General features: G+C 48.0%; 1 protein-coding gene across 1 annotated transcript in view; it reads left to right on the forward strand.

Annotated features, from left to right (window-relative positions):
* PAPPA2 (pappalysin 2) overlaps positions 1–18,873 on the forward strand; it is a 356,164-nt gene that overhangs the window by 26,784 nt on the left and 310,507 nt on the right. Inside the window, exon 3 of the mRNA XM_060396631.1 lies at positions 9,153–11,015. Coding sequence (XP_060252614.1) covers positions 10,094–11,015 — 922 coding nt within the window. The 5' untranslated portion in view covers positions 9,153–10,093. The remainder of the gene's footprint in view (positions 1–9,152; positions 11,016–18,873) is intronic.

Below are 18,873 nucleotides of genomic sequence, written 5' to 3' on the forward strand. Positions count from 1 at the left end.
CGAGTAGGCGCCAGGGCAATGGCGCCCCACTCCAGCACTCTTGCCTGGAAAATCCCATGGTCGGAGGAGCCTGGTGGGCTGCAGTCCATGGGGTCACTAAGAGTTGGACACGACTGAGCGACTTCATTTTCACTTTTCACTTTCCTGCATTGGAGAAGGAAATGGCAACCCACTCCAGTATTCTTGCCTGGAGAATGCCAGGGACAAGGGGAGCCTGGTGGGCTGCTGTCTATGGGGTTGCACAAAGTCGGACACGACTGAAGCGACTTAGCAGCAGCAGCAGGAGCAGTACTGCATGAATAGTTCCACTAAATGAATCATCCTGCCTCCTGTTTGATTCTTGAATGCCTGTCAAACATTCATGCAGATGAAAAACCCATTTATCGTGATCTGAGTCTAGGAGCTAATTCTACATTTAATATAAATGCTGAATCACAAAAGTATTTTTTTTATACTTCAAATATACCCCCCAGGAACGCAACCATTATGTTTTTGAAGGAAGATTGCCTTTTGATTTGTTTGCAAATTTTACCAAGAGTTGTTTCCCGTTTTGGACAGTCATGCCGTTGATGACAGTGCTGCTTATATTATTGAGTCACCCATACATACACCTCCATTGGTCGGCGTTTGGAACCACTTCAATTATGCTGACTCTATGAATATATACTTTACTTTGAATGCAAAATTCAAAATATCAGTATAAAGAAAAACACCTGTAATGTTTGGTGAATATTTTCTTCTCTCTCTCTCATCTGAATCTATTCATAAGTAGCTTCAAGCATTTGATTGCTTCATTTTACATTACTCTTTTAATGCAGTTGTGTCAGAAACATTTATATATTGAAATTCATTTTACTTCAATGTAAAATATTTTTTAAAATATAAACAGGACATTAAGTTTTTTAAAATTATGTAAGGTAGGTCATACTATGTTTGGATTTTTAATATGGAATGTTTGCTATAAAAATGAGACTTGTGGGACTGTCAGGAATGGGGATGATAGATTTAGATAGACAAAAGAGCAATTGGGACATATGAAAGGCTTATCTTTTGAGTACAGTGAGAAGCGGCATCAAGATGGGTCATTGAGAGTGATGAAAAGTGTAAGGCTTGTGAAGGAGAACATTTGAAGGCATTGACTTCTTCATAGTACTCATGTTTTTCTAATACTTACTCTGTGTCAGATACATTGCTGAGAAATGCTCCTTATTACAGCCTCTCACCAACGGCACAGGCATGCTCTTGTCCTTAGTGGTGGCGCTGAAACCTAAACCAGACCACTCAGGCCATGCTTGTCATCCAAGTACCTACCTTCTTAACTGTATGGACCACATTAGCTAGAGTTTAGTCTGAAAAAGAGAAACTTGAACTTTTCCTGGCACCTACTGGAAAGGGTCTCTGTTGAATGAGTTGAAGGGCATCTGACAGCTTAGGGGCTCAGCTGGTTTGTGTTCCTGCCTCCAGCTCTGACTGTGATCTATGCAAAAGCTGGGCTGGGTTGTAAGAAGGGTACATTTCCTCTCTCATACACAGGCCTGCTCTCTTTGTTGAAGACATCTGGGGGGCATATACATTTTGAAATATTTATACACGGACTACATTTTGGCAATTAAATGACATGAATACAGCTCAGTATTTAGAATCTGGGCTAAAACCTGGAGTTCTGTATCAGAGCTGACCTTAACATAGGAAGCACATATTTTATGATAGTTAACAGACCATCAACTAATAGCTGTTATGAGTATTTAAAGTTTGTATCAGTTATAATAAATAGACAACCCAACATTTATCCATCTTGCATGATACCTCCCAGATGGAGTTAATGAGTTGGAGGAGTGACTGGTTTTCCATTTATGGCTGGTTGGTTTAAAGTCCCCTAGATTTTCAATGTGAATATGATGGATAGGGTTGGGGGAGGGCAAGGGCAGTGAGAAGAGACACTCACAGGGATGTGTGAATGGTACCTTAGCACTGGCAGAGGTGCAGGCTGTACCTGGCTGCTGCTATCAGCTGGGTCATATTTCTTAGAGGCTTTAGACCCTTAACAATGAGAGACTTAAGGGAGAGATCTAAGAAAAGTCTTCCCTTTACTCCAGAGAAACCACTGGGATGTCCTCAGCAGGAAAAGTCTGGTTTTGGTGTGCTGAGAGTCACAGCATCATCAGTATGCACTTATGTCCTCCATGGAGAGGCAACATAGGATAGTGATGGAGAGCAAGGACTTCGCAGACAGGTAGCTCCTTCACAGGTGGATAAGTTCAAATAAGTTGCTTGAACTCTATTACCTTAGTTTTTTCACCTAAAAATGGGGATCATAGTGGAACTATCTCATAGATTAGTTGTTTGATTAAATGAAATAATTTATGTACATTGCTTAGTACATGCTACTTTGAGCACATAGTAGGTACTCAATAGGTATTAGCTGCTACTTCTCTTCATGTGAGCATGAGAATAATAAAAGTACCCCCTCAGAGAATCGTTGCAATATATATAAAGTGGCCAGAACTCTGCCTGCCATATTGTAAGTAATACATGTTAGTTATCACTATTACTATCATTAATACTATTATTATTGCCACTGTGGGAAATTAGCGGACTAAGATTCTAGCACAGTATCAAATTTAAAACTTGTTCCTCGTAAGTGTTTTCACACTAAAACCATGTGTTCTAATATTTGAATTGCTAAATACATGGAATTGGCTCATATGTAGAGGACACCTATATGTATTAGAGCTTGAAAACTTCCCACACACTATCCTTGTTTCTGCCTATTGGTGTTCCAGTGGAGTTATTAATACATTTGAATATATGGTTTTCTTTAAGGACTAAAATAAGTGTCGTGTATTCATTGTTACTGTACACTTGAGTCTCTGGGATATTTATAGAGGTGGGCAATGCCCCCCCCCTTTTTTTAATAACTGAGCAAATAAAATCTCAGAAAAGTGTGGGGTTGAAAACTTAGAGAATGTCAAGTGTGACCTGGAAGGGAACTCAGCATCTCACGTTCCAAGCTCTCATTTTGCAGATGGCTCAGAGAAGTTCAACAGCTTGCCCAAGGACAGGCAGCTACTGAATGGCAGAGCAGATCATTGACTAGTGCTCACTTGGCGACTGCTTATTTGATGTGTTAGAATCCTTTGGGTTGATGGAGCTGGGACCAGGAGCCAGCTGTGCCCTGTTCAGCTTGGTTCCTTAGGGTCCCCTCAGCCAGTAGGCAAGGGGATCCGCAGAGAGTTGAGGCCCAAAGTGGCCCCAACCCACCAGCGAGCAGTGTTAAGCTCTCCTTTGGCCTTTGGACACCTGCAGGATATAGACAGAAGAATCCTGTATTCAGAATTAAAAAAACCCTGGACTTACCTCTGGCTCCAGTTTTCTATCCCAGGTTTACTGAGGTATAATTTACATAACAGTAATCTTTTTTCTTTTAGTTTACAGTTCTTTGAGTTTTGAAATGCATAGAGTCACGCATTGTCACACAATCAAGATAGTGAACAGCCCAGTTACCCCAAATCCCTTTGTACACCTTGTATTCCGTTTCTCCCCACCAGGCCTGACACCCAGCTTCTGGCAACCACTAATCTAGTCTATCTCTATTGATTTGCTTCTTCTAGAATGTCACATAAGTGAAATTATACCAGATGTGGCCTTTGAGTCTTTTTTTTTTCCCATGTAACACAACACATGTAAGATTTGTCCCGGCTGCATTCTTAGAGTCTGCAGGTCCTTGAGTAAGTTGCTGAACTTTCAGCTTCATTGTTCTTATCGATAAAATGGGCATAGCACTTGCCTTGCATTTTTGTTGTGGTTAGGAAGAAAGAATACACACCAATGTGCACCAGTTCAAAGGAAAAGCAAGTATATACAAGTGTACTTGTTGTTCTTGTTATGAGGCTGCCTCTTGAAGAGGTTCCAGGTACAAAGAAAACTCTAATTGAAGCAGAAACCCTGCAGAGCCTTTGTTTTTCTGATGAGCAGGGCAAGGTCTAACATCTCTGCTAAACGTTTCCCCTGCCAAAGGGCTGTGCAAACTGGCTCCAAGATTTAAAATGTGGCTGGCAACACTTCCCCAACAGGGATATCACTAGGGGAAATAGATCTCTGGCTTGTTACCTCCAACAGGCAGTTCTCATGGGGTAGGGAAGCCTAACCTATGGATGAACTACTCTGATCTCGTTGGATGAAGAAGCCCCTTTGCAAGGCATTACCACTCACATTGATAATAAAATGGCAGTAGCTTTGTGGAAAAAAGATATGATTATCTAGCATAGAGAGCAACAAACAGTTAGACAAAAAGATAGGGGCCTCTCTTGGCTTCAGATGCACAGGGGGGAGGTTGAAATTCAGATCTGCACTTTCTTCTGCATGTGATTCTGAGTTGCAGAGCACGTGTGACCAACATACCTTCCCTGGGCATTGCTGCCTGAGTGAGGAATGGGAGGGGCCCGCCTTCGATATTACCCTCCCATCCAATGAGCATGTGACTGGCTGACAGCAAGACAGGTGTATACCAGAGGAGGGAAACCCTGGCAGGGACTCAGGAGTCCTGGTACCCTATCTGGCCCTGCCCATTAATTGTGTGCCTTCACTCTGTTCTCACCCACGGAAAAGAGGGGTATGTTAGGTCACCCTGAAGGGTGACCCCCATGAATGATAGAGTAGCTGACGCCCAGCTCTGTGTATGGAAAAGGGTGTGCACGCATGCCCAGTCATGTCTGACTCTTTGCAGTGCTATGGATTGTAGCCCGCCAGATTCCTCTGTCTATAGAGTTTTCCAGGCAAAGAATACTGGAGTGGCTTGCTATTTCCTCCTCCAGAGGATCTTCCCAACCCAGGGATTGAACCTGCATTTCCTGTCTCCTGCATTGGCAGGCAGATTCTTTACCACTGAAGCCACCTGGGAAGCCCTTATAGGAGGGGGTGGGTGCAGAAAGCAACAACCCTGAGCCTTTAAGTGAAATCCTTCAGAGAAGCTCACTCTTTCCAGCACTAGCTGAATAAGATTCCAATAAACATATTGCTGAAATGTTTGTTTCCGGGTGTCATTTCAGACTTCAAGTAGCTAAAACAGATCCGGTTTCCTATATATAGATACTGCATTTGGTTGTGTTCTGGGAGGTTTTTATTACTATGCTCCCTGGCCGGCTCCCAGCTGAGCTTTTCCCTCAAGGGATCAGATTTTGGAATCAGAAAGTCAGAAAGGATCAGTGACCATATTAAGGGGTCTCTCTCTCTCCTTCTCTCTCTCCCCACTGTGGCTCTACACTGCAGGTGGACGCCAGCGTGGACTGGCTCCTCCCTTTTGCTCAAAGACTCTTAATAATAATGATGACAATGCTGATGGAAACTGACCAGCCCCACTATGGCAGCAAATACAAGCAAAACAGCCCTGACAGTCTTGGGCTTAAAGGAAACATAGTATAATTTGGGTTGAAATGAAGTGCAGATTGTTACAAACAGCTCAGTTTTTAGATAACAGGACCCAGGACTCTCTGAGGATAAAAGCAAAGACAGCGGGTAGTAAGGAGGTGGGGGGGGTGGGTGAATGGGGGGGGGGTGGGTGAATGGGTGGGTGGGTGAGTTCTGAATTTTACTCCTGAATTCTCCAGGGGAGGAATACTGGGAATAAAAAGGTTCATGAAGGAAGGTGGAGGTGGGGATTGGAGGAAGAGATGTAGGCAGGGAAGCAGGAAGGGGTAAGGGGCTTACTTAAAGAAATAAGGTTGAACCCTGGGAGTCTGATTTTTTCCAGTGTGTCCGATCACTAACAGCGAAGCCCTCCACTGTATGCCCTTTGTTTTCCGTCCAGGAAACCGAGCCTCTGCCCCACTTGACCGTGTCTGCCTTCACCTGCCCTCTGGCTCCTTTCTGTTCAGCTGCCGCGGGTCTGACTGCCTTCCTGGCCTCCACATTGCATGTGCCTCGCCACCCCTTCCCTTTTCTTCTTCCTCTCTGTCTCTTTCTCCCCTCCTCTCTTCGCTGCTTTTCTCTTTCAGTCCTTTCTCCTCCCAGACTCTGGTCTTTGCCCTTCGCTCCCCCCTCCCCGCCCCCTTCCATGTCTCCCTTTTTCTCTTCCATCCCTCCCCCCACCTCCTTTCCCCTTTTCCTTCTTCCCTCCCTCCTCATTCCTCCCTTCCTCCTCTTTTGCCCTCGCCCCCTTCTGCCCTTCTCCCCTTCCCTCCTGTCTCCTCACCCCCATCTCCCCATCCCCTCTCCCTCTCCCCTCTCTCCCCTGCTTCCCCTTTCCCTCCCTCTCCCTCTCGGTCCTTGTTTATCTGTAAGCTCCAATTTCTTGCCTTATAGATTTACCTGCAGAACAAGACACCGCTCCTCTTGCAAAAACTGTTTAAGAAATCCATATCCTCTCCCCTTCATTCCTTGGGCATTTCAGAAATGATATTCCTCCCCAACTACCCCCGTCAAAACAAAATAAATTCAGCCAGCTCCTGCTGTGTGTCCTTAGATCCATTCCTTCTAGCTTCGCTGGTTTGAAAGCCTGTACCCTAGAAGGGGCCTCCTGCATTTGCTGGCAACCCTGCTCCAGTCTGATCGCCACAGATAGTGCTTTGGAGTGAAAAAAAGGGGGAAAAACCCTCTCGTTGGAGATTTCAAAACAGATCCTACCAGCTTTCAAATCTGTGCACTTGTGGAGTGGCAGGGCTTGGGGAAGAGGCGTAGGAGACTTGGGGTGCGGGTGTTTGTCATAAACAAATAAGCCACAGGATTTATACATATATATAAATGTGCGTTTCCCTTGGCGTGTTTGGTGTCTTTCTCCCTGGCATCCAGGGTGGGTGGTGTGCAAGTCTGACTTCTCTCACACTTTGACTGGGGTCTGGCGAGTGAGCGTGTGTGATGGAATTGAGGAGGGGGTTGCTGGGTTTTTGATCTGATTCACTTGACAGATTATTTGAATCCAGCCCACCTTTCCGCACATGTCAAACAGATGGGATCATTGTTAAAGCCTTGGGAGAGCCGTGGCTGAGCGGTGGGTAAGGCAGGGAGGGGAAGAGAGGAGGGGGACGGTGCAGAGGGGGTGCCTTCCAGTAGCTTTGTGTTTTCACACGTTGGAACTGACAGGAGCCCTTCTTCTCCGTGGGGGGTGTTTTGGGGGCACAGGGCTGATGAGGGGTGGGATGGAAAGGAGAGAGAGAGGTGGGGTGTTGGTGGGCAGGGTTATGATGTCACAGCAAAAGTTACAACAGGAGGAAAACACAGAAATGGTTCAACATTTTTTTTTTAAACTTTGGACTGCCAAGAGCTGAAGGAGAGTGGTGAGCAAAGGAATGAAGGGGAGAGAGAGAGAAACTAAACTGGAAGCTTGAGTTTTGTGTAGCTTCTTGAAACCTTATGAATGGATTACTAGCAGCTGAGAACCAGGAGAGATCTATAGGGGATGCAAGATCATTCACACACTAGAAGGGGGAGAAACAAACGCACGGCGGAATTCTTCCTTGCTGTGTCTCCCTCCTTCCTGAAATGAATGGTAGGAAACCTTTTTCTGAGGGTCCTGGGGGTGGCAGAAGGGAGGGGTGAGTTAACTTCTCCTTTTCTTACCTAGGTATCTTCCCTTCATTTAAACTAAGGCTCCTCTCCTTCCTTCCCTCCTTTCTGCCCTGGTTTCTCTCTCTCTCTGTCTCCTCTGCTTTCTGTCTTTCTCTGCAAACCCCCTACCCCTTTCCAAAGCCCCAATCTCTATTGAGCTGCTTTGGTGGGAGGGAGGGGGAGGTGGAGGAAAGGACTGAGGCAGAAAAGTGAAGGAAGACAGGGAGACGCTAAGAGGAAAAGGCACAGTCTAGGATTGAGGGATTTCTGCTTAGTGATATCCACGTGCCTGAATGATATCTTCTTTAGGGACTTGCCCTCAAGCTTCAGTGGATGCTGCATAGGGAGAGAGGGCACACCAGCGATGGGGGTTTAGGATCCAGCATCTGTAAAGCACATCAATCAGTGCTTAGCTAGGGTAGAGGAATTTAGAAGATGATGACGGGACCCAAGGCAGAAGAGGCAATGTGATCTTACTCCAAAGTAATGTGGGGCTGCATGTTTTATACGTGGGCAACACAAGCAGTGATTTTAGAACTGTAAATGATTTTTCTTATTATTGAATGAAGGACCCAATATATTTCTCTACCAGTTTTGTACTCACCCCTGGTCAAACACCCTTACCTGTATTGAGAATTCAGACCCGCTCAGTGTGTGTGTGTGTGTGTATGTGTGTGTGTGTGTATGTGTGTGTGTGTACGCACATGTTTTTAGGGGGTAGGACTCCTTGAGATAGCTTACATCTAGGCAGACAGAATTTTGGAGGTTAAATACACATTATTTATTTCCCCATTCTATCCATTCATTTCAAATCAATGAAAAAAAAGAGTTGTTTGGGTCTAGCTGCTGATATTTGTAATTTACTTATTTTGAGTGTCTCATTTGTTTATTTGCTCACTCAGCATATGGTGACTTTTAGTAACTTCAGAGTGAGAAACTTGAGCGAGAATAAGAAGACCTATATGATGCCAATCCATGGCATTTCCTCTGAATGCTTCCTACAGCAGGATAATTGATCTCTCCTTTCTCCCAATGGCTAACATGAAGTGAATTTGGGGTATTATCCTTTCAAATCCCAAATGATTGAAATAAGAAAAGAATACAGGATATGTGTGGCAAAACAAACAAACGAAAAAAGTGAGGCAAGTGGTCCCTAAAAGAGTGGTGTGGGTTTATTAGGCAGTAAGCAAGTCTGTTCACAACACATGTGTGAGTGTGGGTATGTGAGTGTGTGTGTGTGTGAGAGAGAGAGAGAGAATACATACAGAAGAGAGTGCTTCAAAACAGTATTGATTGTTGGCTATTGATTGTGTAGGCTGCGGCTGCTGGAAGGGAAAGCGGGAGATGTTTACTGGGGAAACCAAGAGTAGCATCTGTCCCCTGTGCCTCAGTGAGGTGGGGAGGTTTTCAGGAGGGAGGAGGGGACAGGCAGTAGGTGGAGAGATGCACCGAACTTATTAGCCTTGACATCATCATTGTCTTTAAATGAAACAAACAAGAAGATAATTACAGGCAGAGAGAAAGGGAGAGAAGGGGAGCAGGAGGGACTGGAGAGGCCAGGTCCCCTGAAGGATATGCTCTTCTTCTCATTCTCTTTTCCATCTTCCCAGGGACCCACAAGACTCCCAGAAGGTGAAGTCAAGGGCTCTCAGGCTCATAAGGTTATTAGGACTCCAGACTGGCAGCCCAGAGGATAACTTTACGGAGACTTGCCACACACCAACAAGTTGGAAGGGGATTAAAAGCAACCTTCAACACTCACCAACCCCAGGCACAGAGCTGAGGGACACATTCTGACCTGCACAGGCAGACTGGAGGCTGGATGGGGAACTGGCTGAGGAGGACATCTGGAAGTGAAGGCTAAGTACTGGCTGGCATTTTTTGTGTCCCCTAGGTTCTTTTTTTTTTTTTTTTTTTTGCCTTTTTAGATAGTAAGCATCAAATTTGTGTCTCTGTATACCAGTTTTTCTAGCAATTTGTTGGAAGGTGAATGTATTTGAGGTTAAAGACAACAAAGAAAAGGTAACTCCTAGGGAAGGAAGGAGGATAAAGAAGAGAACACTGGAGGCTAAGATTCTTTTTAATAACTTCAGGTAGTGAGTGGTATGTGTGTGCGCAAATGTGTATTTGAGAAGATTTGGCTCCTGCCCACGTGTCCCCCTTCTAGTATCAACAAGGGGAGGAGCTATTGAAGAAGGGGGGAAAAAAAGAAAAAGAAAGAAACCTGAGCTCTCTGGAAGAAATTCAAAGGAACCCAGAGAAATGGACTTCATTCTTCAAGGACTGAACTAGAGCAAGGGGAGAGAGAGAGAGGTCAAGAGACATATATAGGGAGAGGCTGAGGGACAGAGGCTACGCAGTCACAGCACCCAGCGCAGGCAGCCAGGAGAGGTGCTCTTTGGGGGCTGCTTGAAAAGTCTGGTCCCTGAACAAAACAATTTGCCAGGGGACAGTGAATCCACAGCTAGCTGTCTCTTCCTCTTATCCCCATCACCCCGGTGTGGTACCCAGAAGCTGACTTCTGGTGCTGTATAAAGAGCCGGGGGGAGGTATGATGTGCTTCAAGATTCTGAGGGTAAGCCTGGTAGTCCTGGCTGGGTGGGCGCTCAGTACTGTCAGCTCAGAGCTGGGCTGGACGCGCAAGAGATCCTTGGCCCAAAGAGGGTACCTGAACCAGGTGCTGTCGGAAGGAGAGCGCTGTTGGCTGGGGGCCAAGGTTCGAAGGCCCAGAGTTGCTCCTCAGCATCACCTCTTTGGGGTCTATCCCAGCCTGCCTGGGGACTACCTGAGGCCCTACCCTGCAGGAGATCAGGGAAGGGCCCATGTAAGATGCAGTGAGCCGGATGCCGGGGGAATGGTTGTGAGCTCTGTGCCCCCAGACCCAACTGCAAGTGCAAGAAAGAGGAGTGAGGCTGAGCAGCCAGCTGCTCCGTGGGGAGGGGACAGTACTATTGGGCAGTCGGAGCTACTGGGAGATGATGACACTTATCTTGGTGATGGAGGATCCAAGGAGCCTCTAGGTGAGGCTGGGACTCCAGAAGGCACAGCCTTGGCTGCCACTGTGATCACCAGCTTCCCATGCCCAAAGGAATCCGGACCAGACACCCAAAGGAAGGGCCGGACCAAGACCAGGCGTCGGCGCCAGGTGGTGAAGGGACAGGCAGGAGGCCTGCGGGGAGACCCTGAGTTTGCGCCCCAGCACTTCCAGCCGTGGCCTAAGCATCCCCTCACGCCTAGGGATCGAACCGGCCCATCAGAGGGTGGCATCCGGAATGGTGGAGGGGACCCCTCCTGGGAAGCAGAGACCGAGACTGTGAGCCCCCAAGGAGGACTGCCTGTCTTGTACTTCTCTGGGAGGCGGGAGCCGCTGCTGCTGCGTCCAGAAGTGCTGGCTGACATTCCCCGGGAGGCGTTCACAGTGGAAGCCTGGGTGAAGCCGGAGGGAGGACAGAACAGCCCAGCCATCATCGCAGGTAATCACCCACTCCTGGGCTTTCCGTAGTCTGTGGGGTAGGGCTGGCTTCTGGTTTTGGTGAGGTTAGACATCGGGGGCAAGGAGGGGAAAGGGGCAGAGCAGAAGAGTCAGGGAGGGCTGGCCAGGCAGAGGGGGGGAAGGGCCTCTATTCATCTGCGCAGCAGAATCCCAGACATCTGCGTTAATGACCCTATAACCACAAGAGCACTTGCCCCTTGTATTGATCTCCTGTGCTCTATACATTGTGATGGCACTTAGGAGACCTCCTGCTCACTTTCTCATCCCTCTTTAAAGGGGAAGATATCTGGTTCTTTGTCAGTGGGGAAGAGGTGTCACACTCGATTTCTCATAGTTCAGTGTGAGAAACCCAGGCAGCTCTGAAACTACATGAAAGTGTACAGACCTGGGCAGTGAGTCATGCCTGGGCTGGACTAGGTAGTGAGGAAACAAGGCTGCCGGGTACATAGCCAATGGGTCCTGGTTGGTTTCCTTTTCTTCGAGTAGCCCTGGAATGTAGCAGAAAGCTACTACCTTGAGCAGGTCCTGGAGTCCCCCTTGTTTTGTCCTAAAAATCACGTGCCCAGCCTGGGACTAGCAGGTCTGCTGGAAAAGGTGGGCACTCACAAGCCAGGACCCTGGTTTCTAACCTGGGCTGTTGTAAAAGGGACCAGAAATGCACCTTGTATAATTCTATGGTCTTAATCAGGAACAATGTTTGGGAACACTCTCCACATTTACTTTACAGTATACCCGGATCTTGGCTTTCATGGAAAGTCACCCAGAAGGACAAAGAAAAGAGTGGGATTAGGAATAACTGTCTCCCTTGCCTTAATGGGGGTGGGGGGGGGCAGTTGGGGGCGATTGGTTTCAAGCAAGGAGTGGGTAAGGGATTAGAAGTGATACACGATCATTCAGTGTCTCTGTATCCCTTTAGAGCCCCCACCCCAGGACAGAACCTCACACAAAGCTAGGTACATAGTAGAACCACTTTCATTTTATTAATCTGGATTGTGCACAACACCCTTTGATGCTTGCCAGTCCCATGACATGGATGGGGAAACCAAAGTCGTGAGAGGTGTGCCTGGGGCAGACAGGGAGCGGAACTCCAGAACCCCTGAAGGGGCTTGACAGCTCCCCATATTAAAGACTTCTCAGGCTGCCGGGAGCCTGCAAATAAGTTTTAGACCAGAGAAAGAAATCTGGAAGGAGGGAGCCTCTTGCGATGGTGTGTTGCTGGAACATCCCTTCCGGACACGCTGTCTTCCCCTCTCTTTGGCTGTAATTTCTCTTTTGGAAGCTGGGATTCCCAGACACTGAGCACTCTAGACTCTTGTGGTTTTGCTTGATTTTATTTTGGGGTGGGAAAGGGGGTGAAGGGAGAGGATAGAGAAGGGGCTGGGCTGGATTATAGGTTGGGGCAGAGAAAGAGTAGAAGGAAATCCTTATTCTGAGGCCAAATGGAAGAAATAATGAGATGATTATCTGATCGGAGTTGGCAGCTTCACAGTTTTTCCCAGATGACATCTTCTTGCTGCCTAATCTCGCTTCCTAGTACCCATCTGCCAGGGAAACGTGTGCTTGCCGTCTAGACCACGACTCCACTTACCCCTCCTCTGGCAGTAGCAGCACAGGGACCTGGGATCAGTTCCCTGGCTCTGAAGAATCAGAGAAAGATCCAGCAGGAATATAGGAGGGAGGCTCTAAGAAACCAGTGGTCTGAGTTGTTAAAATTCAGACCTGAGGGAACAGTTTCTGGACAGTGGGTACCTGACCCCTGTTCCTGAACCTTCTGGATCCTTCTGTTCTCATTCTCTGAAGAGAGGAGAACAGGGTCAGGATTTGGTTCCAGTTATAGGGCTGCCCTCTATGGGGTCGCACAGAGTCGGACACGACTGAAGTGACTTAGCAGCAGCAGTAGCAGCATAAGGCTTCCTAAGTGGCTCAGTGGGTAAGAGAATCAGCCTGCAGTGCTGGAGAATCAGGAGACACGTGTTCAATCCCTGGGTTGGGAAGATCCCCTGGAGGAGGGCATGGCAACCCACTTCAGTATTCTTGTCTGGAGAATCCCATGAACAGAGAAGCCTGGTGGGCTACAGTCTATAGGGTCACAAAGAGCCAGACAAGACTGAAGCAAGTGAGCATGCACACACACAGCTTTCCTTAATGCACCACCCCTCCCCCGCCAGCCCATACATCTCCCTCCCATGCCCACCTCCACTGCCCCCTGCCCCCCCCCACCTTGCCACAGCGCTTACTCAACTCCTTCTCCAAGGTGCCCATCTGAGCCCTTGCCACCTCCCTGCTGCTGCTGCTAAGTTGCTTCAGTCGTGTCTGACTCTGTGCGACCCCAGAGATGGCAGCCCACCAGGCTCCCCAGTCCCTGGGATTCTCCAGGCAAGAACGCTGGAGTGGGTTGCCATTGCCTTCTCGCATGTAAAATTAGGCAGGAAATCTTTCGCAGACAGTCTAGCCTCTGAGGTTTCTTTCTCTTCAAATCAAAGCATTCCCGGAGCTGTGCTGGCATGTCCCCTGTAGGTCCACACCAGAAAGACGGAGGGCAGAGAATACTCAGGTCTGTCTCCTCTTCACCTCTCACCCTGTATCTTTGTTCAGATTTGTGCACCTCAGAAAATATTCAGAAAAGATTTAGGGTAAAAGTCTGGGAGAGATAGGGGCTGAGAACCCAGCCTTCGTTCTTCAGGATTCTAGCAACTGGGTTCCCAGGACATAAGCATCCTTGTTGACTTGCTGTGGTCAGCTCCATATGCTCTCCCTGGGGCCCCCTGGGCTGAGAACCATGAAGGGCCAAGGGTAGTCACCCCCAGGAATAAAAGTCTCCGATTTGCTCATCTACTCACGCCTACCAACAGATCAGCCCATCTTCACTCTCTGACCCTAGCCCTGGTCCTTTTAGCCGGTACCTGCCTGTTCCTGGTGGAGAAGGCAATGGCACCCCACTCCAGTACTCTTGCCTGGAAAATCCCATGGACGGAGGAGCCTGGAAGGCTGCAGTCCATGGGGTCGCTGAGGGTCAGATACGACTGAGCGACTTCACTTTCACTTTTCACTTTCCTGCATTGGAGAAGGAAATGGCAACCCACTCCAGTGTTCTTGCCTGGAGAATCCCAGGGATGGGGGAGCCTGGTGGGCTGCCCTCTATGGGGTCGCACAGAGTCGGACACGACTGACGTGACTTAGCAGCAGCAGCAGCCTGTTCCTGGGATGGTTGGCCTTCAGCTGTTGCAGAATGACCACAGCTGAACTGTGCTCCTGAGAGGTAAACACAATTCAACCCCGGGAGTTCTGCTGCCCCGCTGAGGATAACCCAAGATGCTACAACACTTGGCTCCCACACTCTTTTCTAACAGCTCTCAAAACTCAGGTTCTACCTACTTAACCTAGGCCCAGTTTTCTCCATTCTCCACCTGCCAAACTCGGGGCATTTTCTCCTCGGCAGAGATATCAAGTGATTCAGTTGCCCTAGCCGTGGTAAAGAAACCATCCCCTACCCCTACCCCGACAACCAACACCCCCTCCCCCTCCGCCCGCGGCCCTAGACAGGAGGCCTCAGAGAATACTTCCTACACAGAGCACTAGGTGGCAGTGTTGCTTCGTGCACAGGAGAGTAGGCGGTGCCTTGGAAGCCAAGTAGTGGGGAATGCAGTCTGAGGACTGTCCCTTCCCAGGCCTCTGGGAGGTATTTGGTCATCCCCTCCCAGAGCGTGTTGGTAGGCATCCCTGAGGGTCGGCTTCATACAAGTCTCTTTGCAGGGCCCATGTGAAAGGGCTCAAGTGGCATTCTTTGGGTTTTGACTAACCGGCACTTGTAACAACTGTAAAGAAAACAAAATCAACTCGAGTTACCTCCCTCCCCTCCACCCCTAACTCCCACATGCTTCCAAAATAGGAAGTTTTTGGATTCCGGGTGGATTGCTGGAATACTTTCATTTAGGGCTGAGAGGACAATGTGGGCCTCACAGGCTGTAGGTGTTTAGCTTCTCTCTGGCCCCTGGAGGGGGAGCGACGGGCCCCCCCGCAGCTTAGATCTTCTGACGTTGCCAATCTCCTGTAGCTCTGACGCCCGGCAAGCAGGAGACGACTGTGTGTGGCTGCTCCAGTGTCAGGCCTCCATAAAGATCAGGGGTCTGGCAATTCAGGGATTTGTGGCCACCGAGGAGTAGCCTGGGGTCAGCAGCCCATTTGGACGGGCTGTTGGAACTCAGCTGTGGACATAAGTCAAATGCTGTCCTATCCTGGTGTGAAATCTTTAAGCTCCAGCACCCAACCCTGAGACCATCCTCTTTCCCTCCTTCTCAACTTCCTTTCCTCTCCTTCCACCCCAACACACACAGAAGAGGAACTTCTAATAGGTTCCTCCTCACCCGTAATTGATTGCAAATGTTCCCTGAAGTTGCCCAGCTGACTAACCACCTGCAACTCCAAGTGGCCGGAGGCTGAGTCAGTAAGTCCATGGCGGGACTGGAGCCCAAGCCCACGCTTCTTCATTCAACAAATATTTATTGAGTGCTTTGCCATGCAAAGCAGGGCAAGGCTCTGTGGGGGAATACAAAGATGTCTAAGAAACTGTCCCTGACTCGAAGATGAGTTTTCCTTCTCTGAGGATCCAGGTTGAGGAAGAGATCCCAGGGCAGAATTTGGGAGTCAGACCTGGAATCAGATTCCATCTGACACTTATCAGTGCTGGGATCTGTGGCAATCCATTCAACTTTTCTGAGCTTTGGTTTCCTCACATGGAGAAATGAGAAAATATCTCAAAGAGTTGTTATAGTATTTAAAGAAGTCACATATGTAAACTGCCCAACACAGACTTGACTGTAAAATTCATTTATGAAGTGGTATTAACAGCAGAAGGTGATCATTGCTAACAGCAGTGCTAACCTGCCAACCTGTAATCTTTTCTTAGATAGGGTATTAATTTCTTAAGAATTTAACTTGCTCATCTGTCCAGCAGGAATGGTGGTAAATAGGGTTGGTTTGTTTTTTTTTTTTTTCAAGATGGTCTCAAGATGATTGAGAATGCTATTGAGGCAGTGGCTTGAAAAGACTTTTTTTAATCTTTTTTTTTAGCCTTGGCTATACTATTTAGTACAGTGAACAATGGTCCAAGGCTTTTTGGGGTCATGCACCCTTTTGGGAATATGATGGAAGCTCTGCTCACTTTTTAGCAATATGCTCCTGTCACATACTTCATGTAAGTTTCAAAGGTCTCTGGATTTCCTGGTAGGAAGGTCAGCATTTGCTGACCTTGTTTAAGGCATATGGATAGCTTTTTTGTTTTGAACGACCCCAGAGAAATGAGATTTCAAAGGACACTGTAACATCCCCTTCTCTCAGTAAGGGAGCAGCAGCCCCAGGGTGAGGAGTTTTGTTGATATGGGGTGTGGAGCTTCGCAGAAGGCAGATTGACACACGGAAGTATCCACAGAGAGGTAAAGAGAACATAAAAGGAAGGCCATGTGTGCTGCCTCCCCTAGTATCCAGCAGGGCTCAGTAACGTGTGAAGCACCACGTCCATACCTTTCCCAGGGCTCCTGTGAAGATAAGGTTTCCATTACCCTCCTCCTCAGCTGCCTCTTCCTACACTGCACTGGTGGTCAAGGTCAGAGTGTTTGCCCTTGTGGGGCCCTGAGGAATTGCCCATTTTATTCTCACTTAGTTCTGCTCCTTGATCTTGCCCCAGACATGCAGTGAAGTCACAGTAACCCTGCGTGAAAGAACTGTGGACGCGAGGTTGTTGGTCTCTGGGGGTGGTATGCCCACTGTGATGGGAATGGGATCCATGAGTCTGCTTGTGTGGGCAAGCCATGCGCCCTGATGGTCGTAAGTTAGCATCTGTGTGCAGAAGAGTCTATCCTGTGGAGGTGTGGTCGTCCAGAAGAGAGGCATTGTCTGGTTTTAGAAGGAAAAAAGATGGTCAGGCTGCCCCCTCCTTTCACAGCTCCCTGACCCTTGTCCACGGAATCTTCTGGATTCCCTGTGTGGAAATGATCTCCTCTACTTCTCCGTCTCCACAGTCCTTGACCTGTGACTTCCTGGGGTACACATTGCTCCCTGCTGCCGTAGTTCTATACAGGTCTTGTTTTTCTTTACTGAAACTTCCCCAGGAGCCAAATGCGTGTCTGATTCACTTTCGTCGTCCCTAAGTACCTAGCACCGTGTTAGACTGTCAGCTATGTTTGTAGAATGAATGAAGTAGAAAGTTAGGTCGCCGATGCCCACTAGGAATGAGAAAAGTGTGAGAGAAACTTTCTGTAACTCGAGGCTCTTTGTGGGGAACCAGGGCAATGACTTTCAGATTCTGCTTTTGTTGCCTGCAGAGGTGTCTCAGTGGTTTTTGAGGGGAACTGTTGGACACGGGGCTTCCTGCCCACCATCAAGAGGGGCAGCCCCTCTCTTACCTGTTTCATGTGAAAAAAGAGTTTCTGCTGTGCTTAGCCACTCAGTCGTGTCTGACTCTTTGTGGCCTGGCGTGGGCCACAGGCCTGGTGTAGCCTGCCAGGCTCCTCTATCCATGGGGATTCTCCAGGCAAGAACACTGGAGTGGGTTGCCATGCCCTCCTCCAGGGGATCTTCCCAATCCAGGGATCGAACCTAGGTCTCTCTCATTGCAGGCAGATTCTTTACCGTCTGAGCCACCAGGGAAGCCCACTCTTTACCGTCTGAGCCACCAGGGAAGCCCACCCTCCCACCCCCGCCCCCCAAAAGTGTTTAGTTGCTTCTAAAAAGTTTAAACTCCATAACTCCAAAGCAGAGGTTGGTGTACTCTGGCCCATGGGCTGCATCTTGTCCAAAGCAAAAGTCTGTTTTTATAAAAAAAGTTTTATTAGAACCCAGCCACACCCAATTGGTTATGTGTTCTCTGTGGCTGCTCCTACTTTGAATGGCAGAGTTGAGTAGTTGCAACAGAGAAGATATGGCCCACAGAGCCTAAAATATGTACTGTGTGGCCCTTTGTAGAAAGTTTGCTAACTCCTGCCCTTGAGTATTGCTTCTCAAACTTAAATGTGCATAGAGATCCCCTACAATTCTTCTCAAAATTATCTCACTGCTATGGGAATACACCTTGCTGCAGATGCAATGAGAATGCCCAGTACAGCCCATTTCCTTTCTGAAGGACCAGAGGTGCTGCGCTATGAATTTATCACTGATGCGCACTAAAGCCGGACACCTTGGTGCAGCAGGGATAAAGAAAAACCAGTTTCTGAGAGGTTCAGGACTCCTCTGACAGCCGACTCTGCCTTGAGGATTCATGAGGGCCTTGCAGATCATGCTTTAGACCATATAGCAGTTTACAATGCTTCCACCCGATCTTTCTCCTCTCTTTCCTTCCCTCGAGGTCAGACGTGCATCATGGACTGATGGCTCTCCTGGCCTTTTCGGGCTTCCTCCCTGTTTTCTCTCCTAGTCATCTCTCCTAATAAAGTCCATGTATATTGAACTCCATCTTGACATCTGCTTCTTTCACTAATGCAACTAACTAACACAAGGTCTGGGGGAACCTGAGATTCTGCATTTCTAACAGGCTCCTTGGTGCTGCTGCTACTAGTGTGTGGACCATGACTTAAGACTTAAGTGGACACGTGAGTCTCGAGAAGTGTCAGCAAAAAAGTGCCTTTTTCTTTAAAGGCGCAAGAATTCAGTAAATAATTTAAACTTTGCAGGTTGCACAGTCTCCATCGAAACTATTCTGTTCCTAGAATGTGCAAGCAGCGCAGTACAGATAAACAATATGTAAATGAATGAGTAGAGCTGTGTTTCAATAAAACTTTATTTATGAGGACAAGTGGCAGAGCTGATTTTGGCTGCGGGCCATAGTTTGCCAGCCCCTGGTATCC

This window comes from Ovis aries, chromosome 12, assembly GCF_016772045.2.
Source record: "Ovis aries strain OAR_USU_Benz2616 breed Rambouillet chromosome 12, ARS-UI_Ramb_v3.0, whole genome shotgun sequence".
NCBI lineage: Eukaryota > Metazoa > Chordata > Mammalia > Artiodactyla > Bovidae > Ovis > Ovis aries.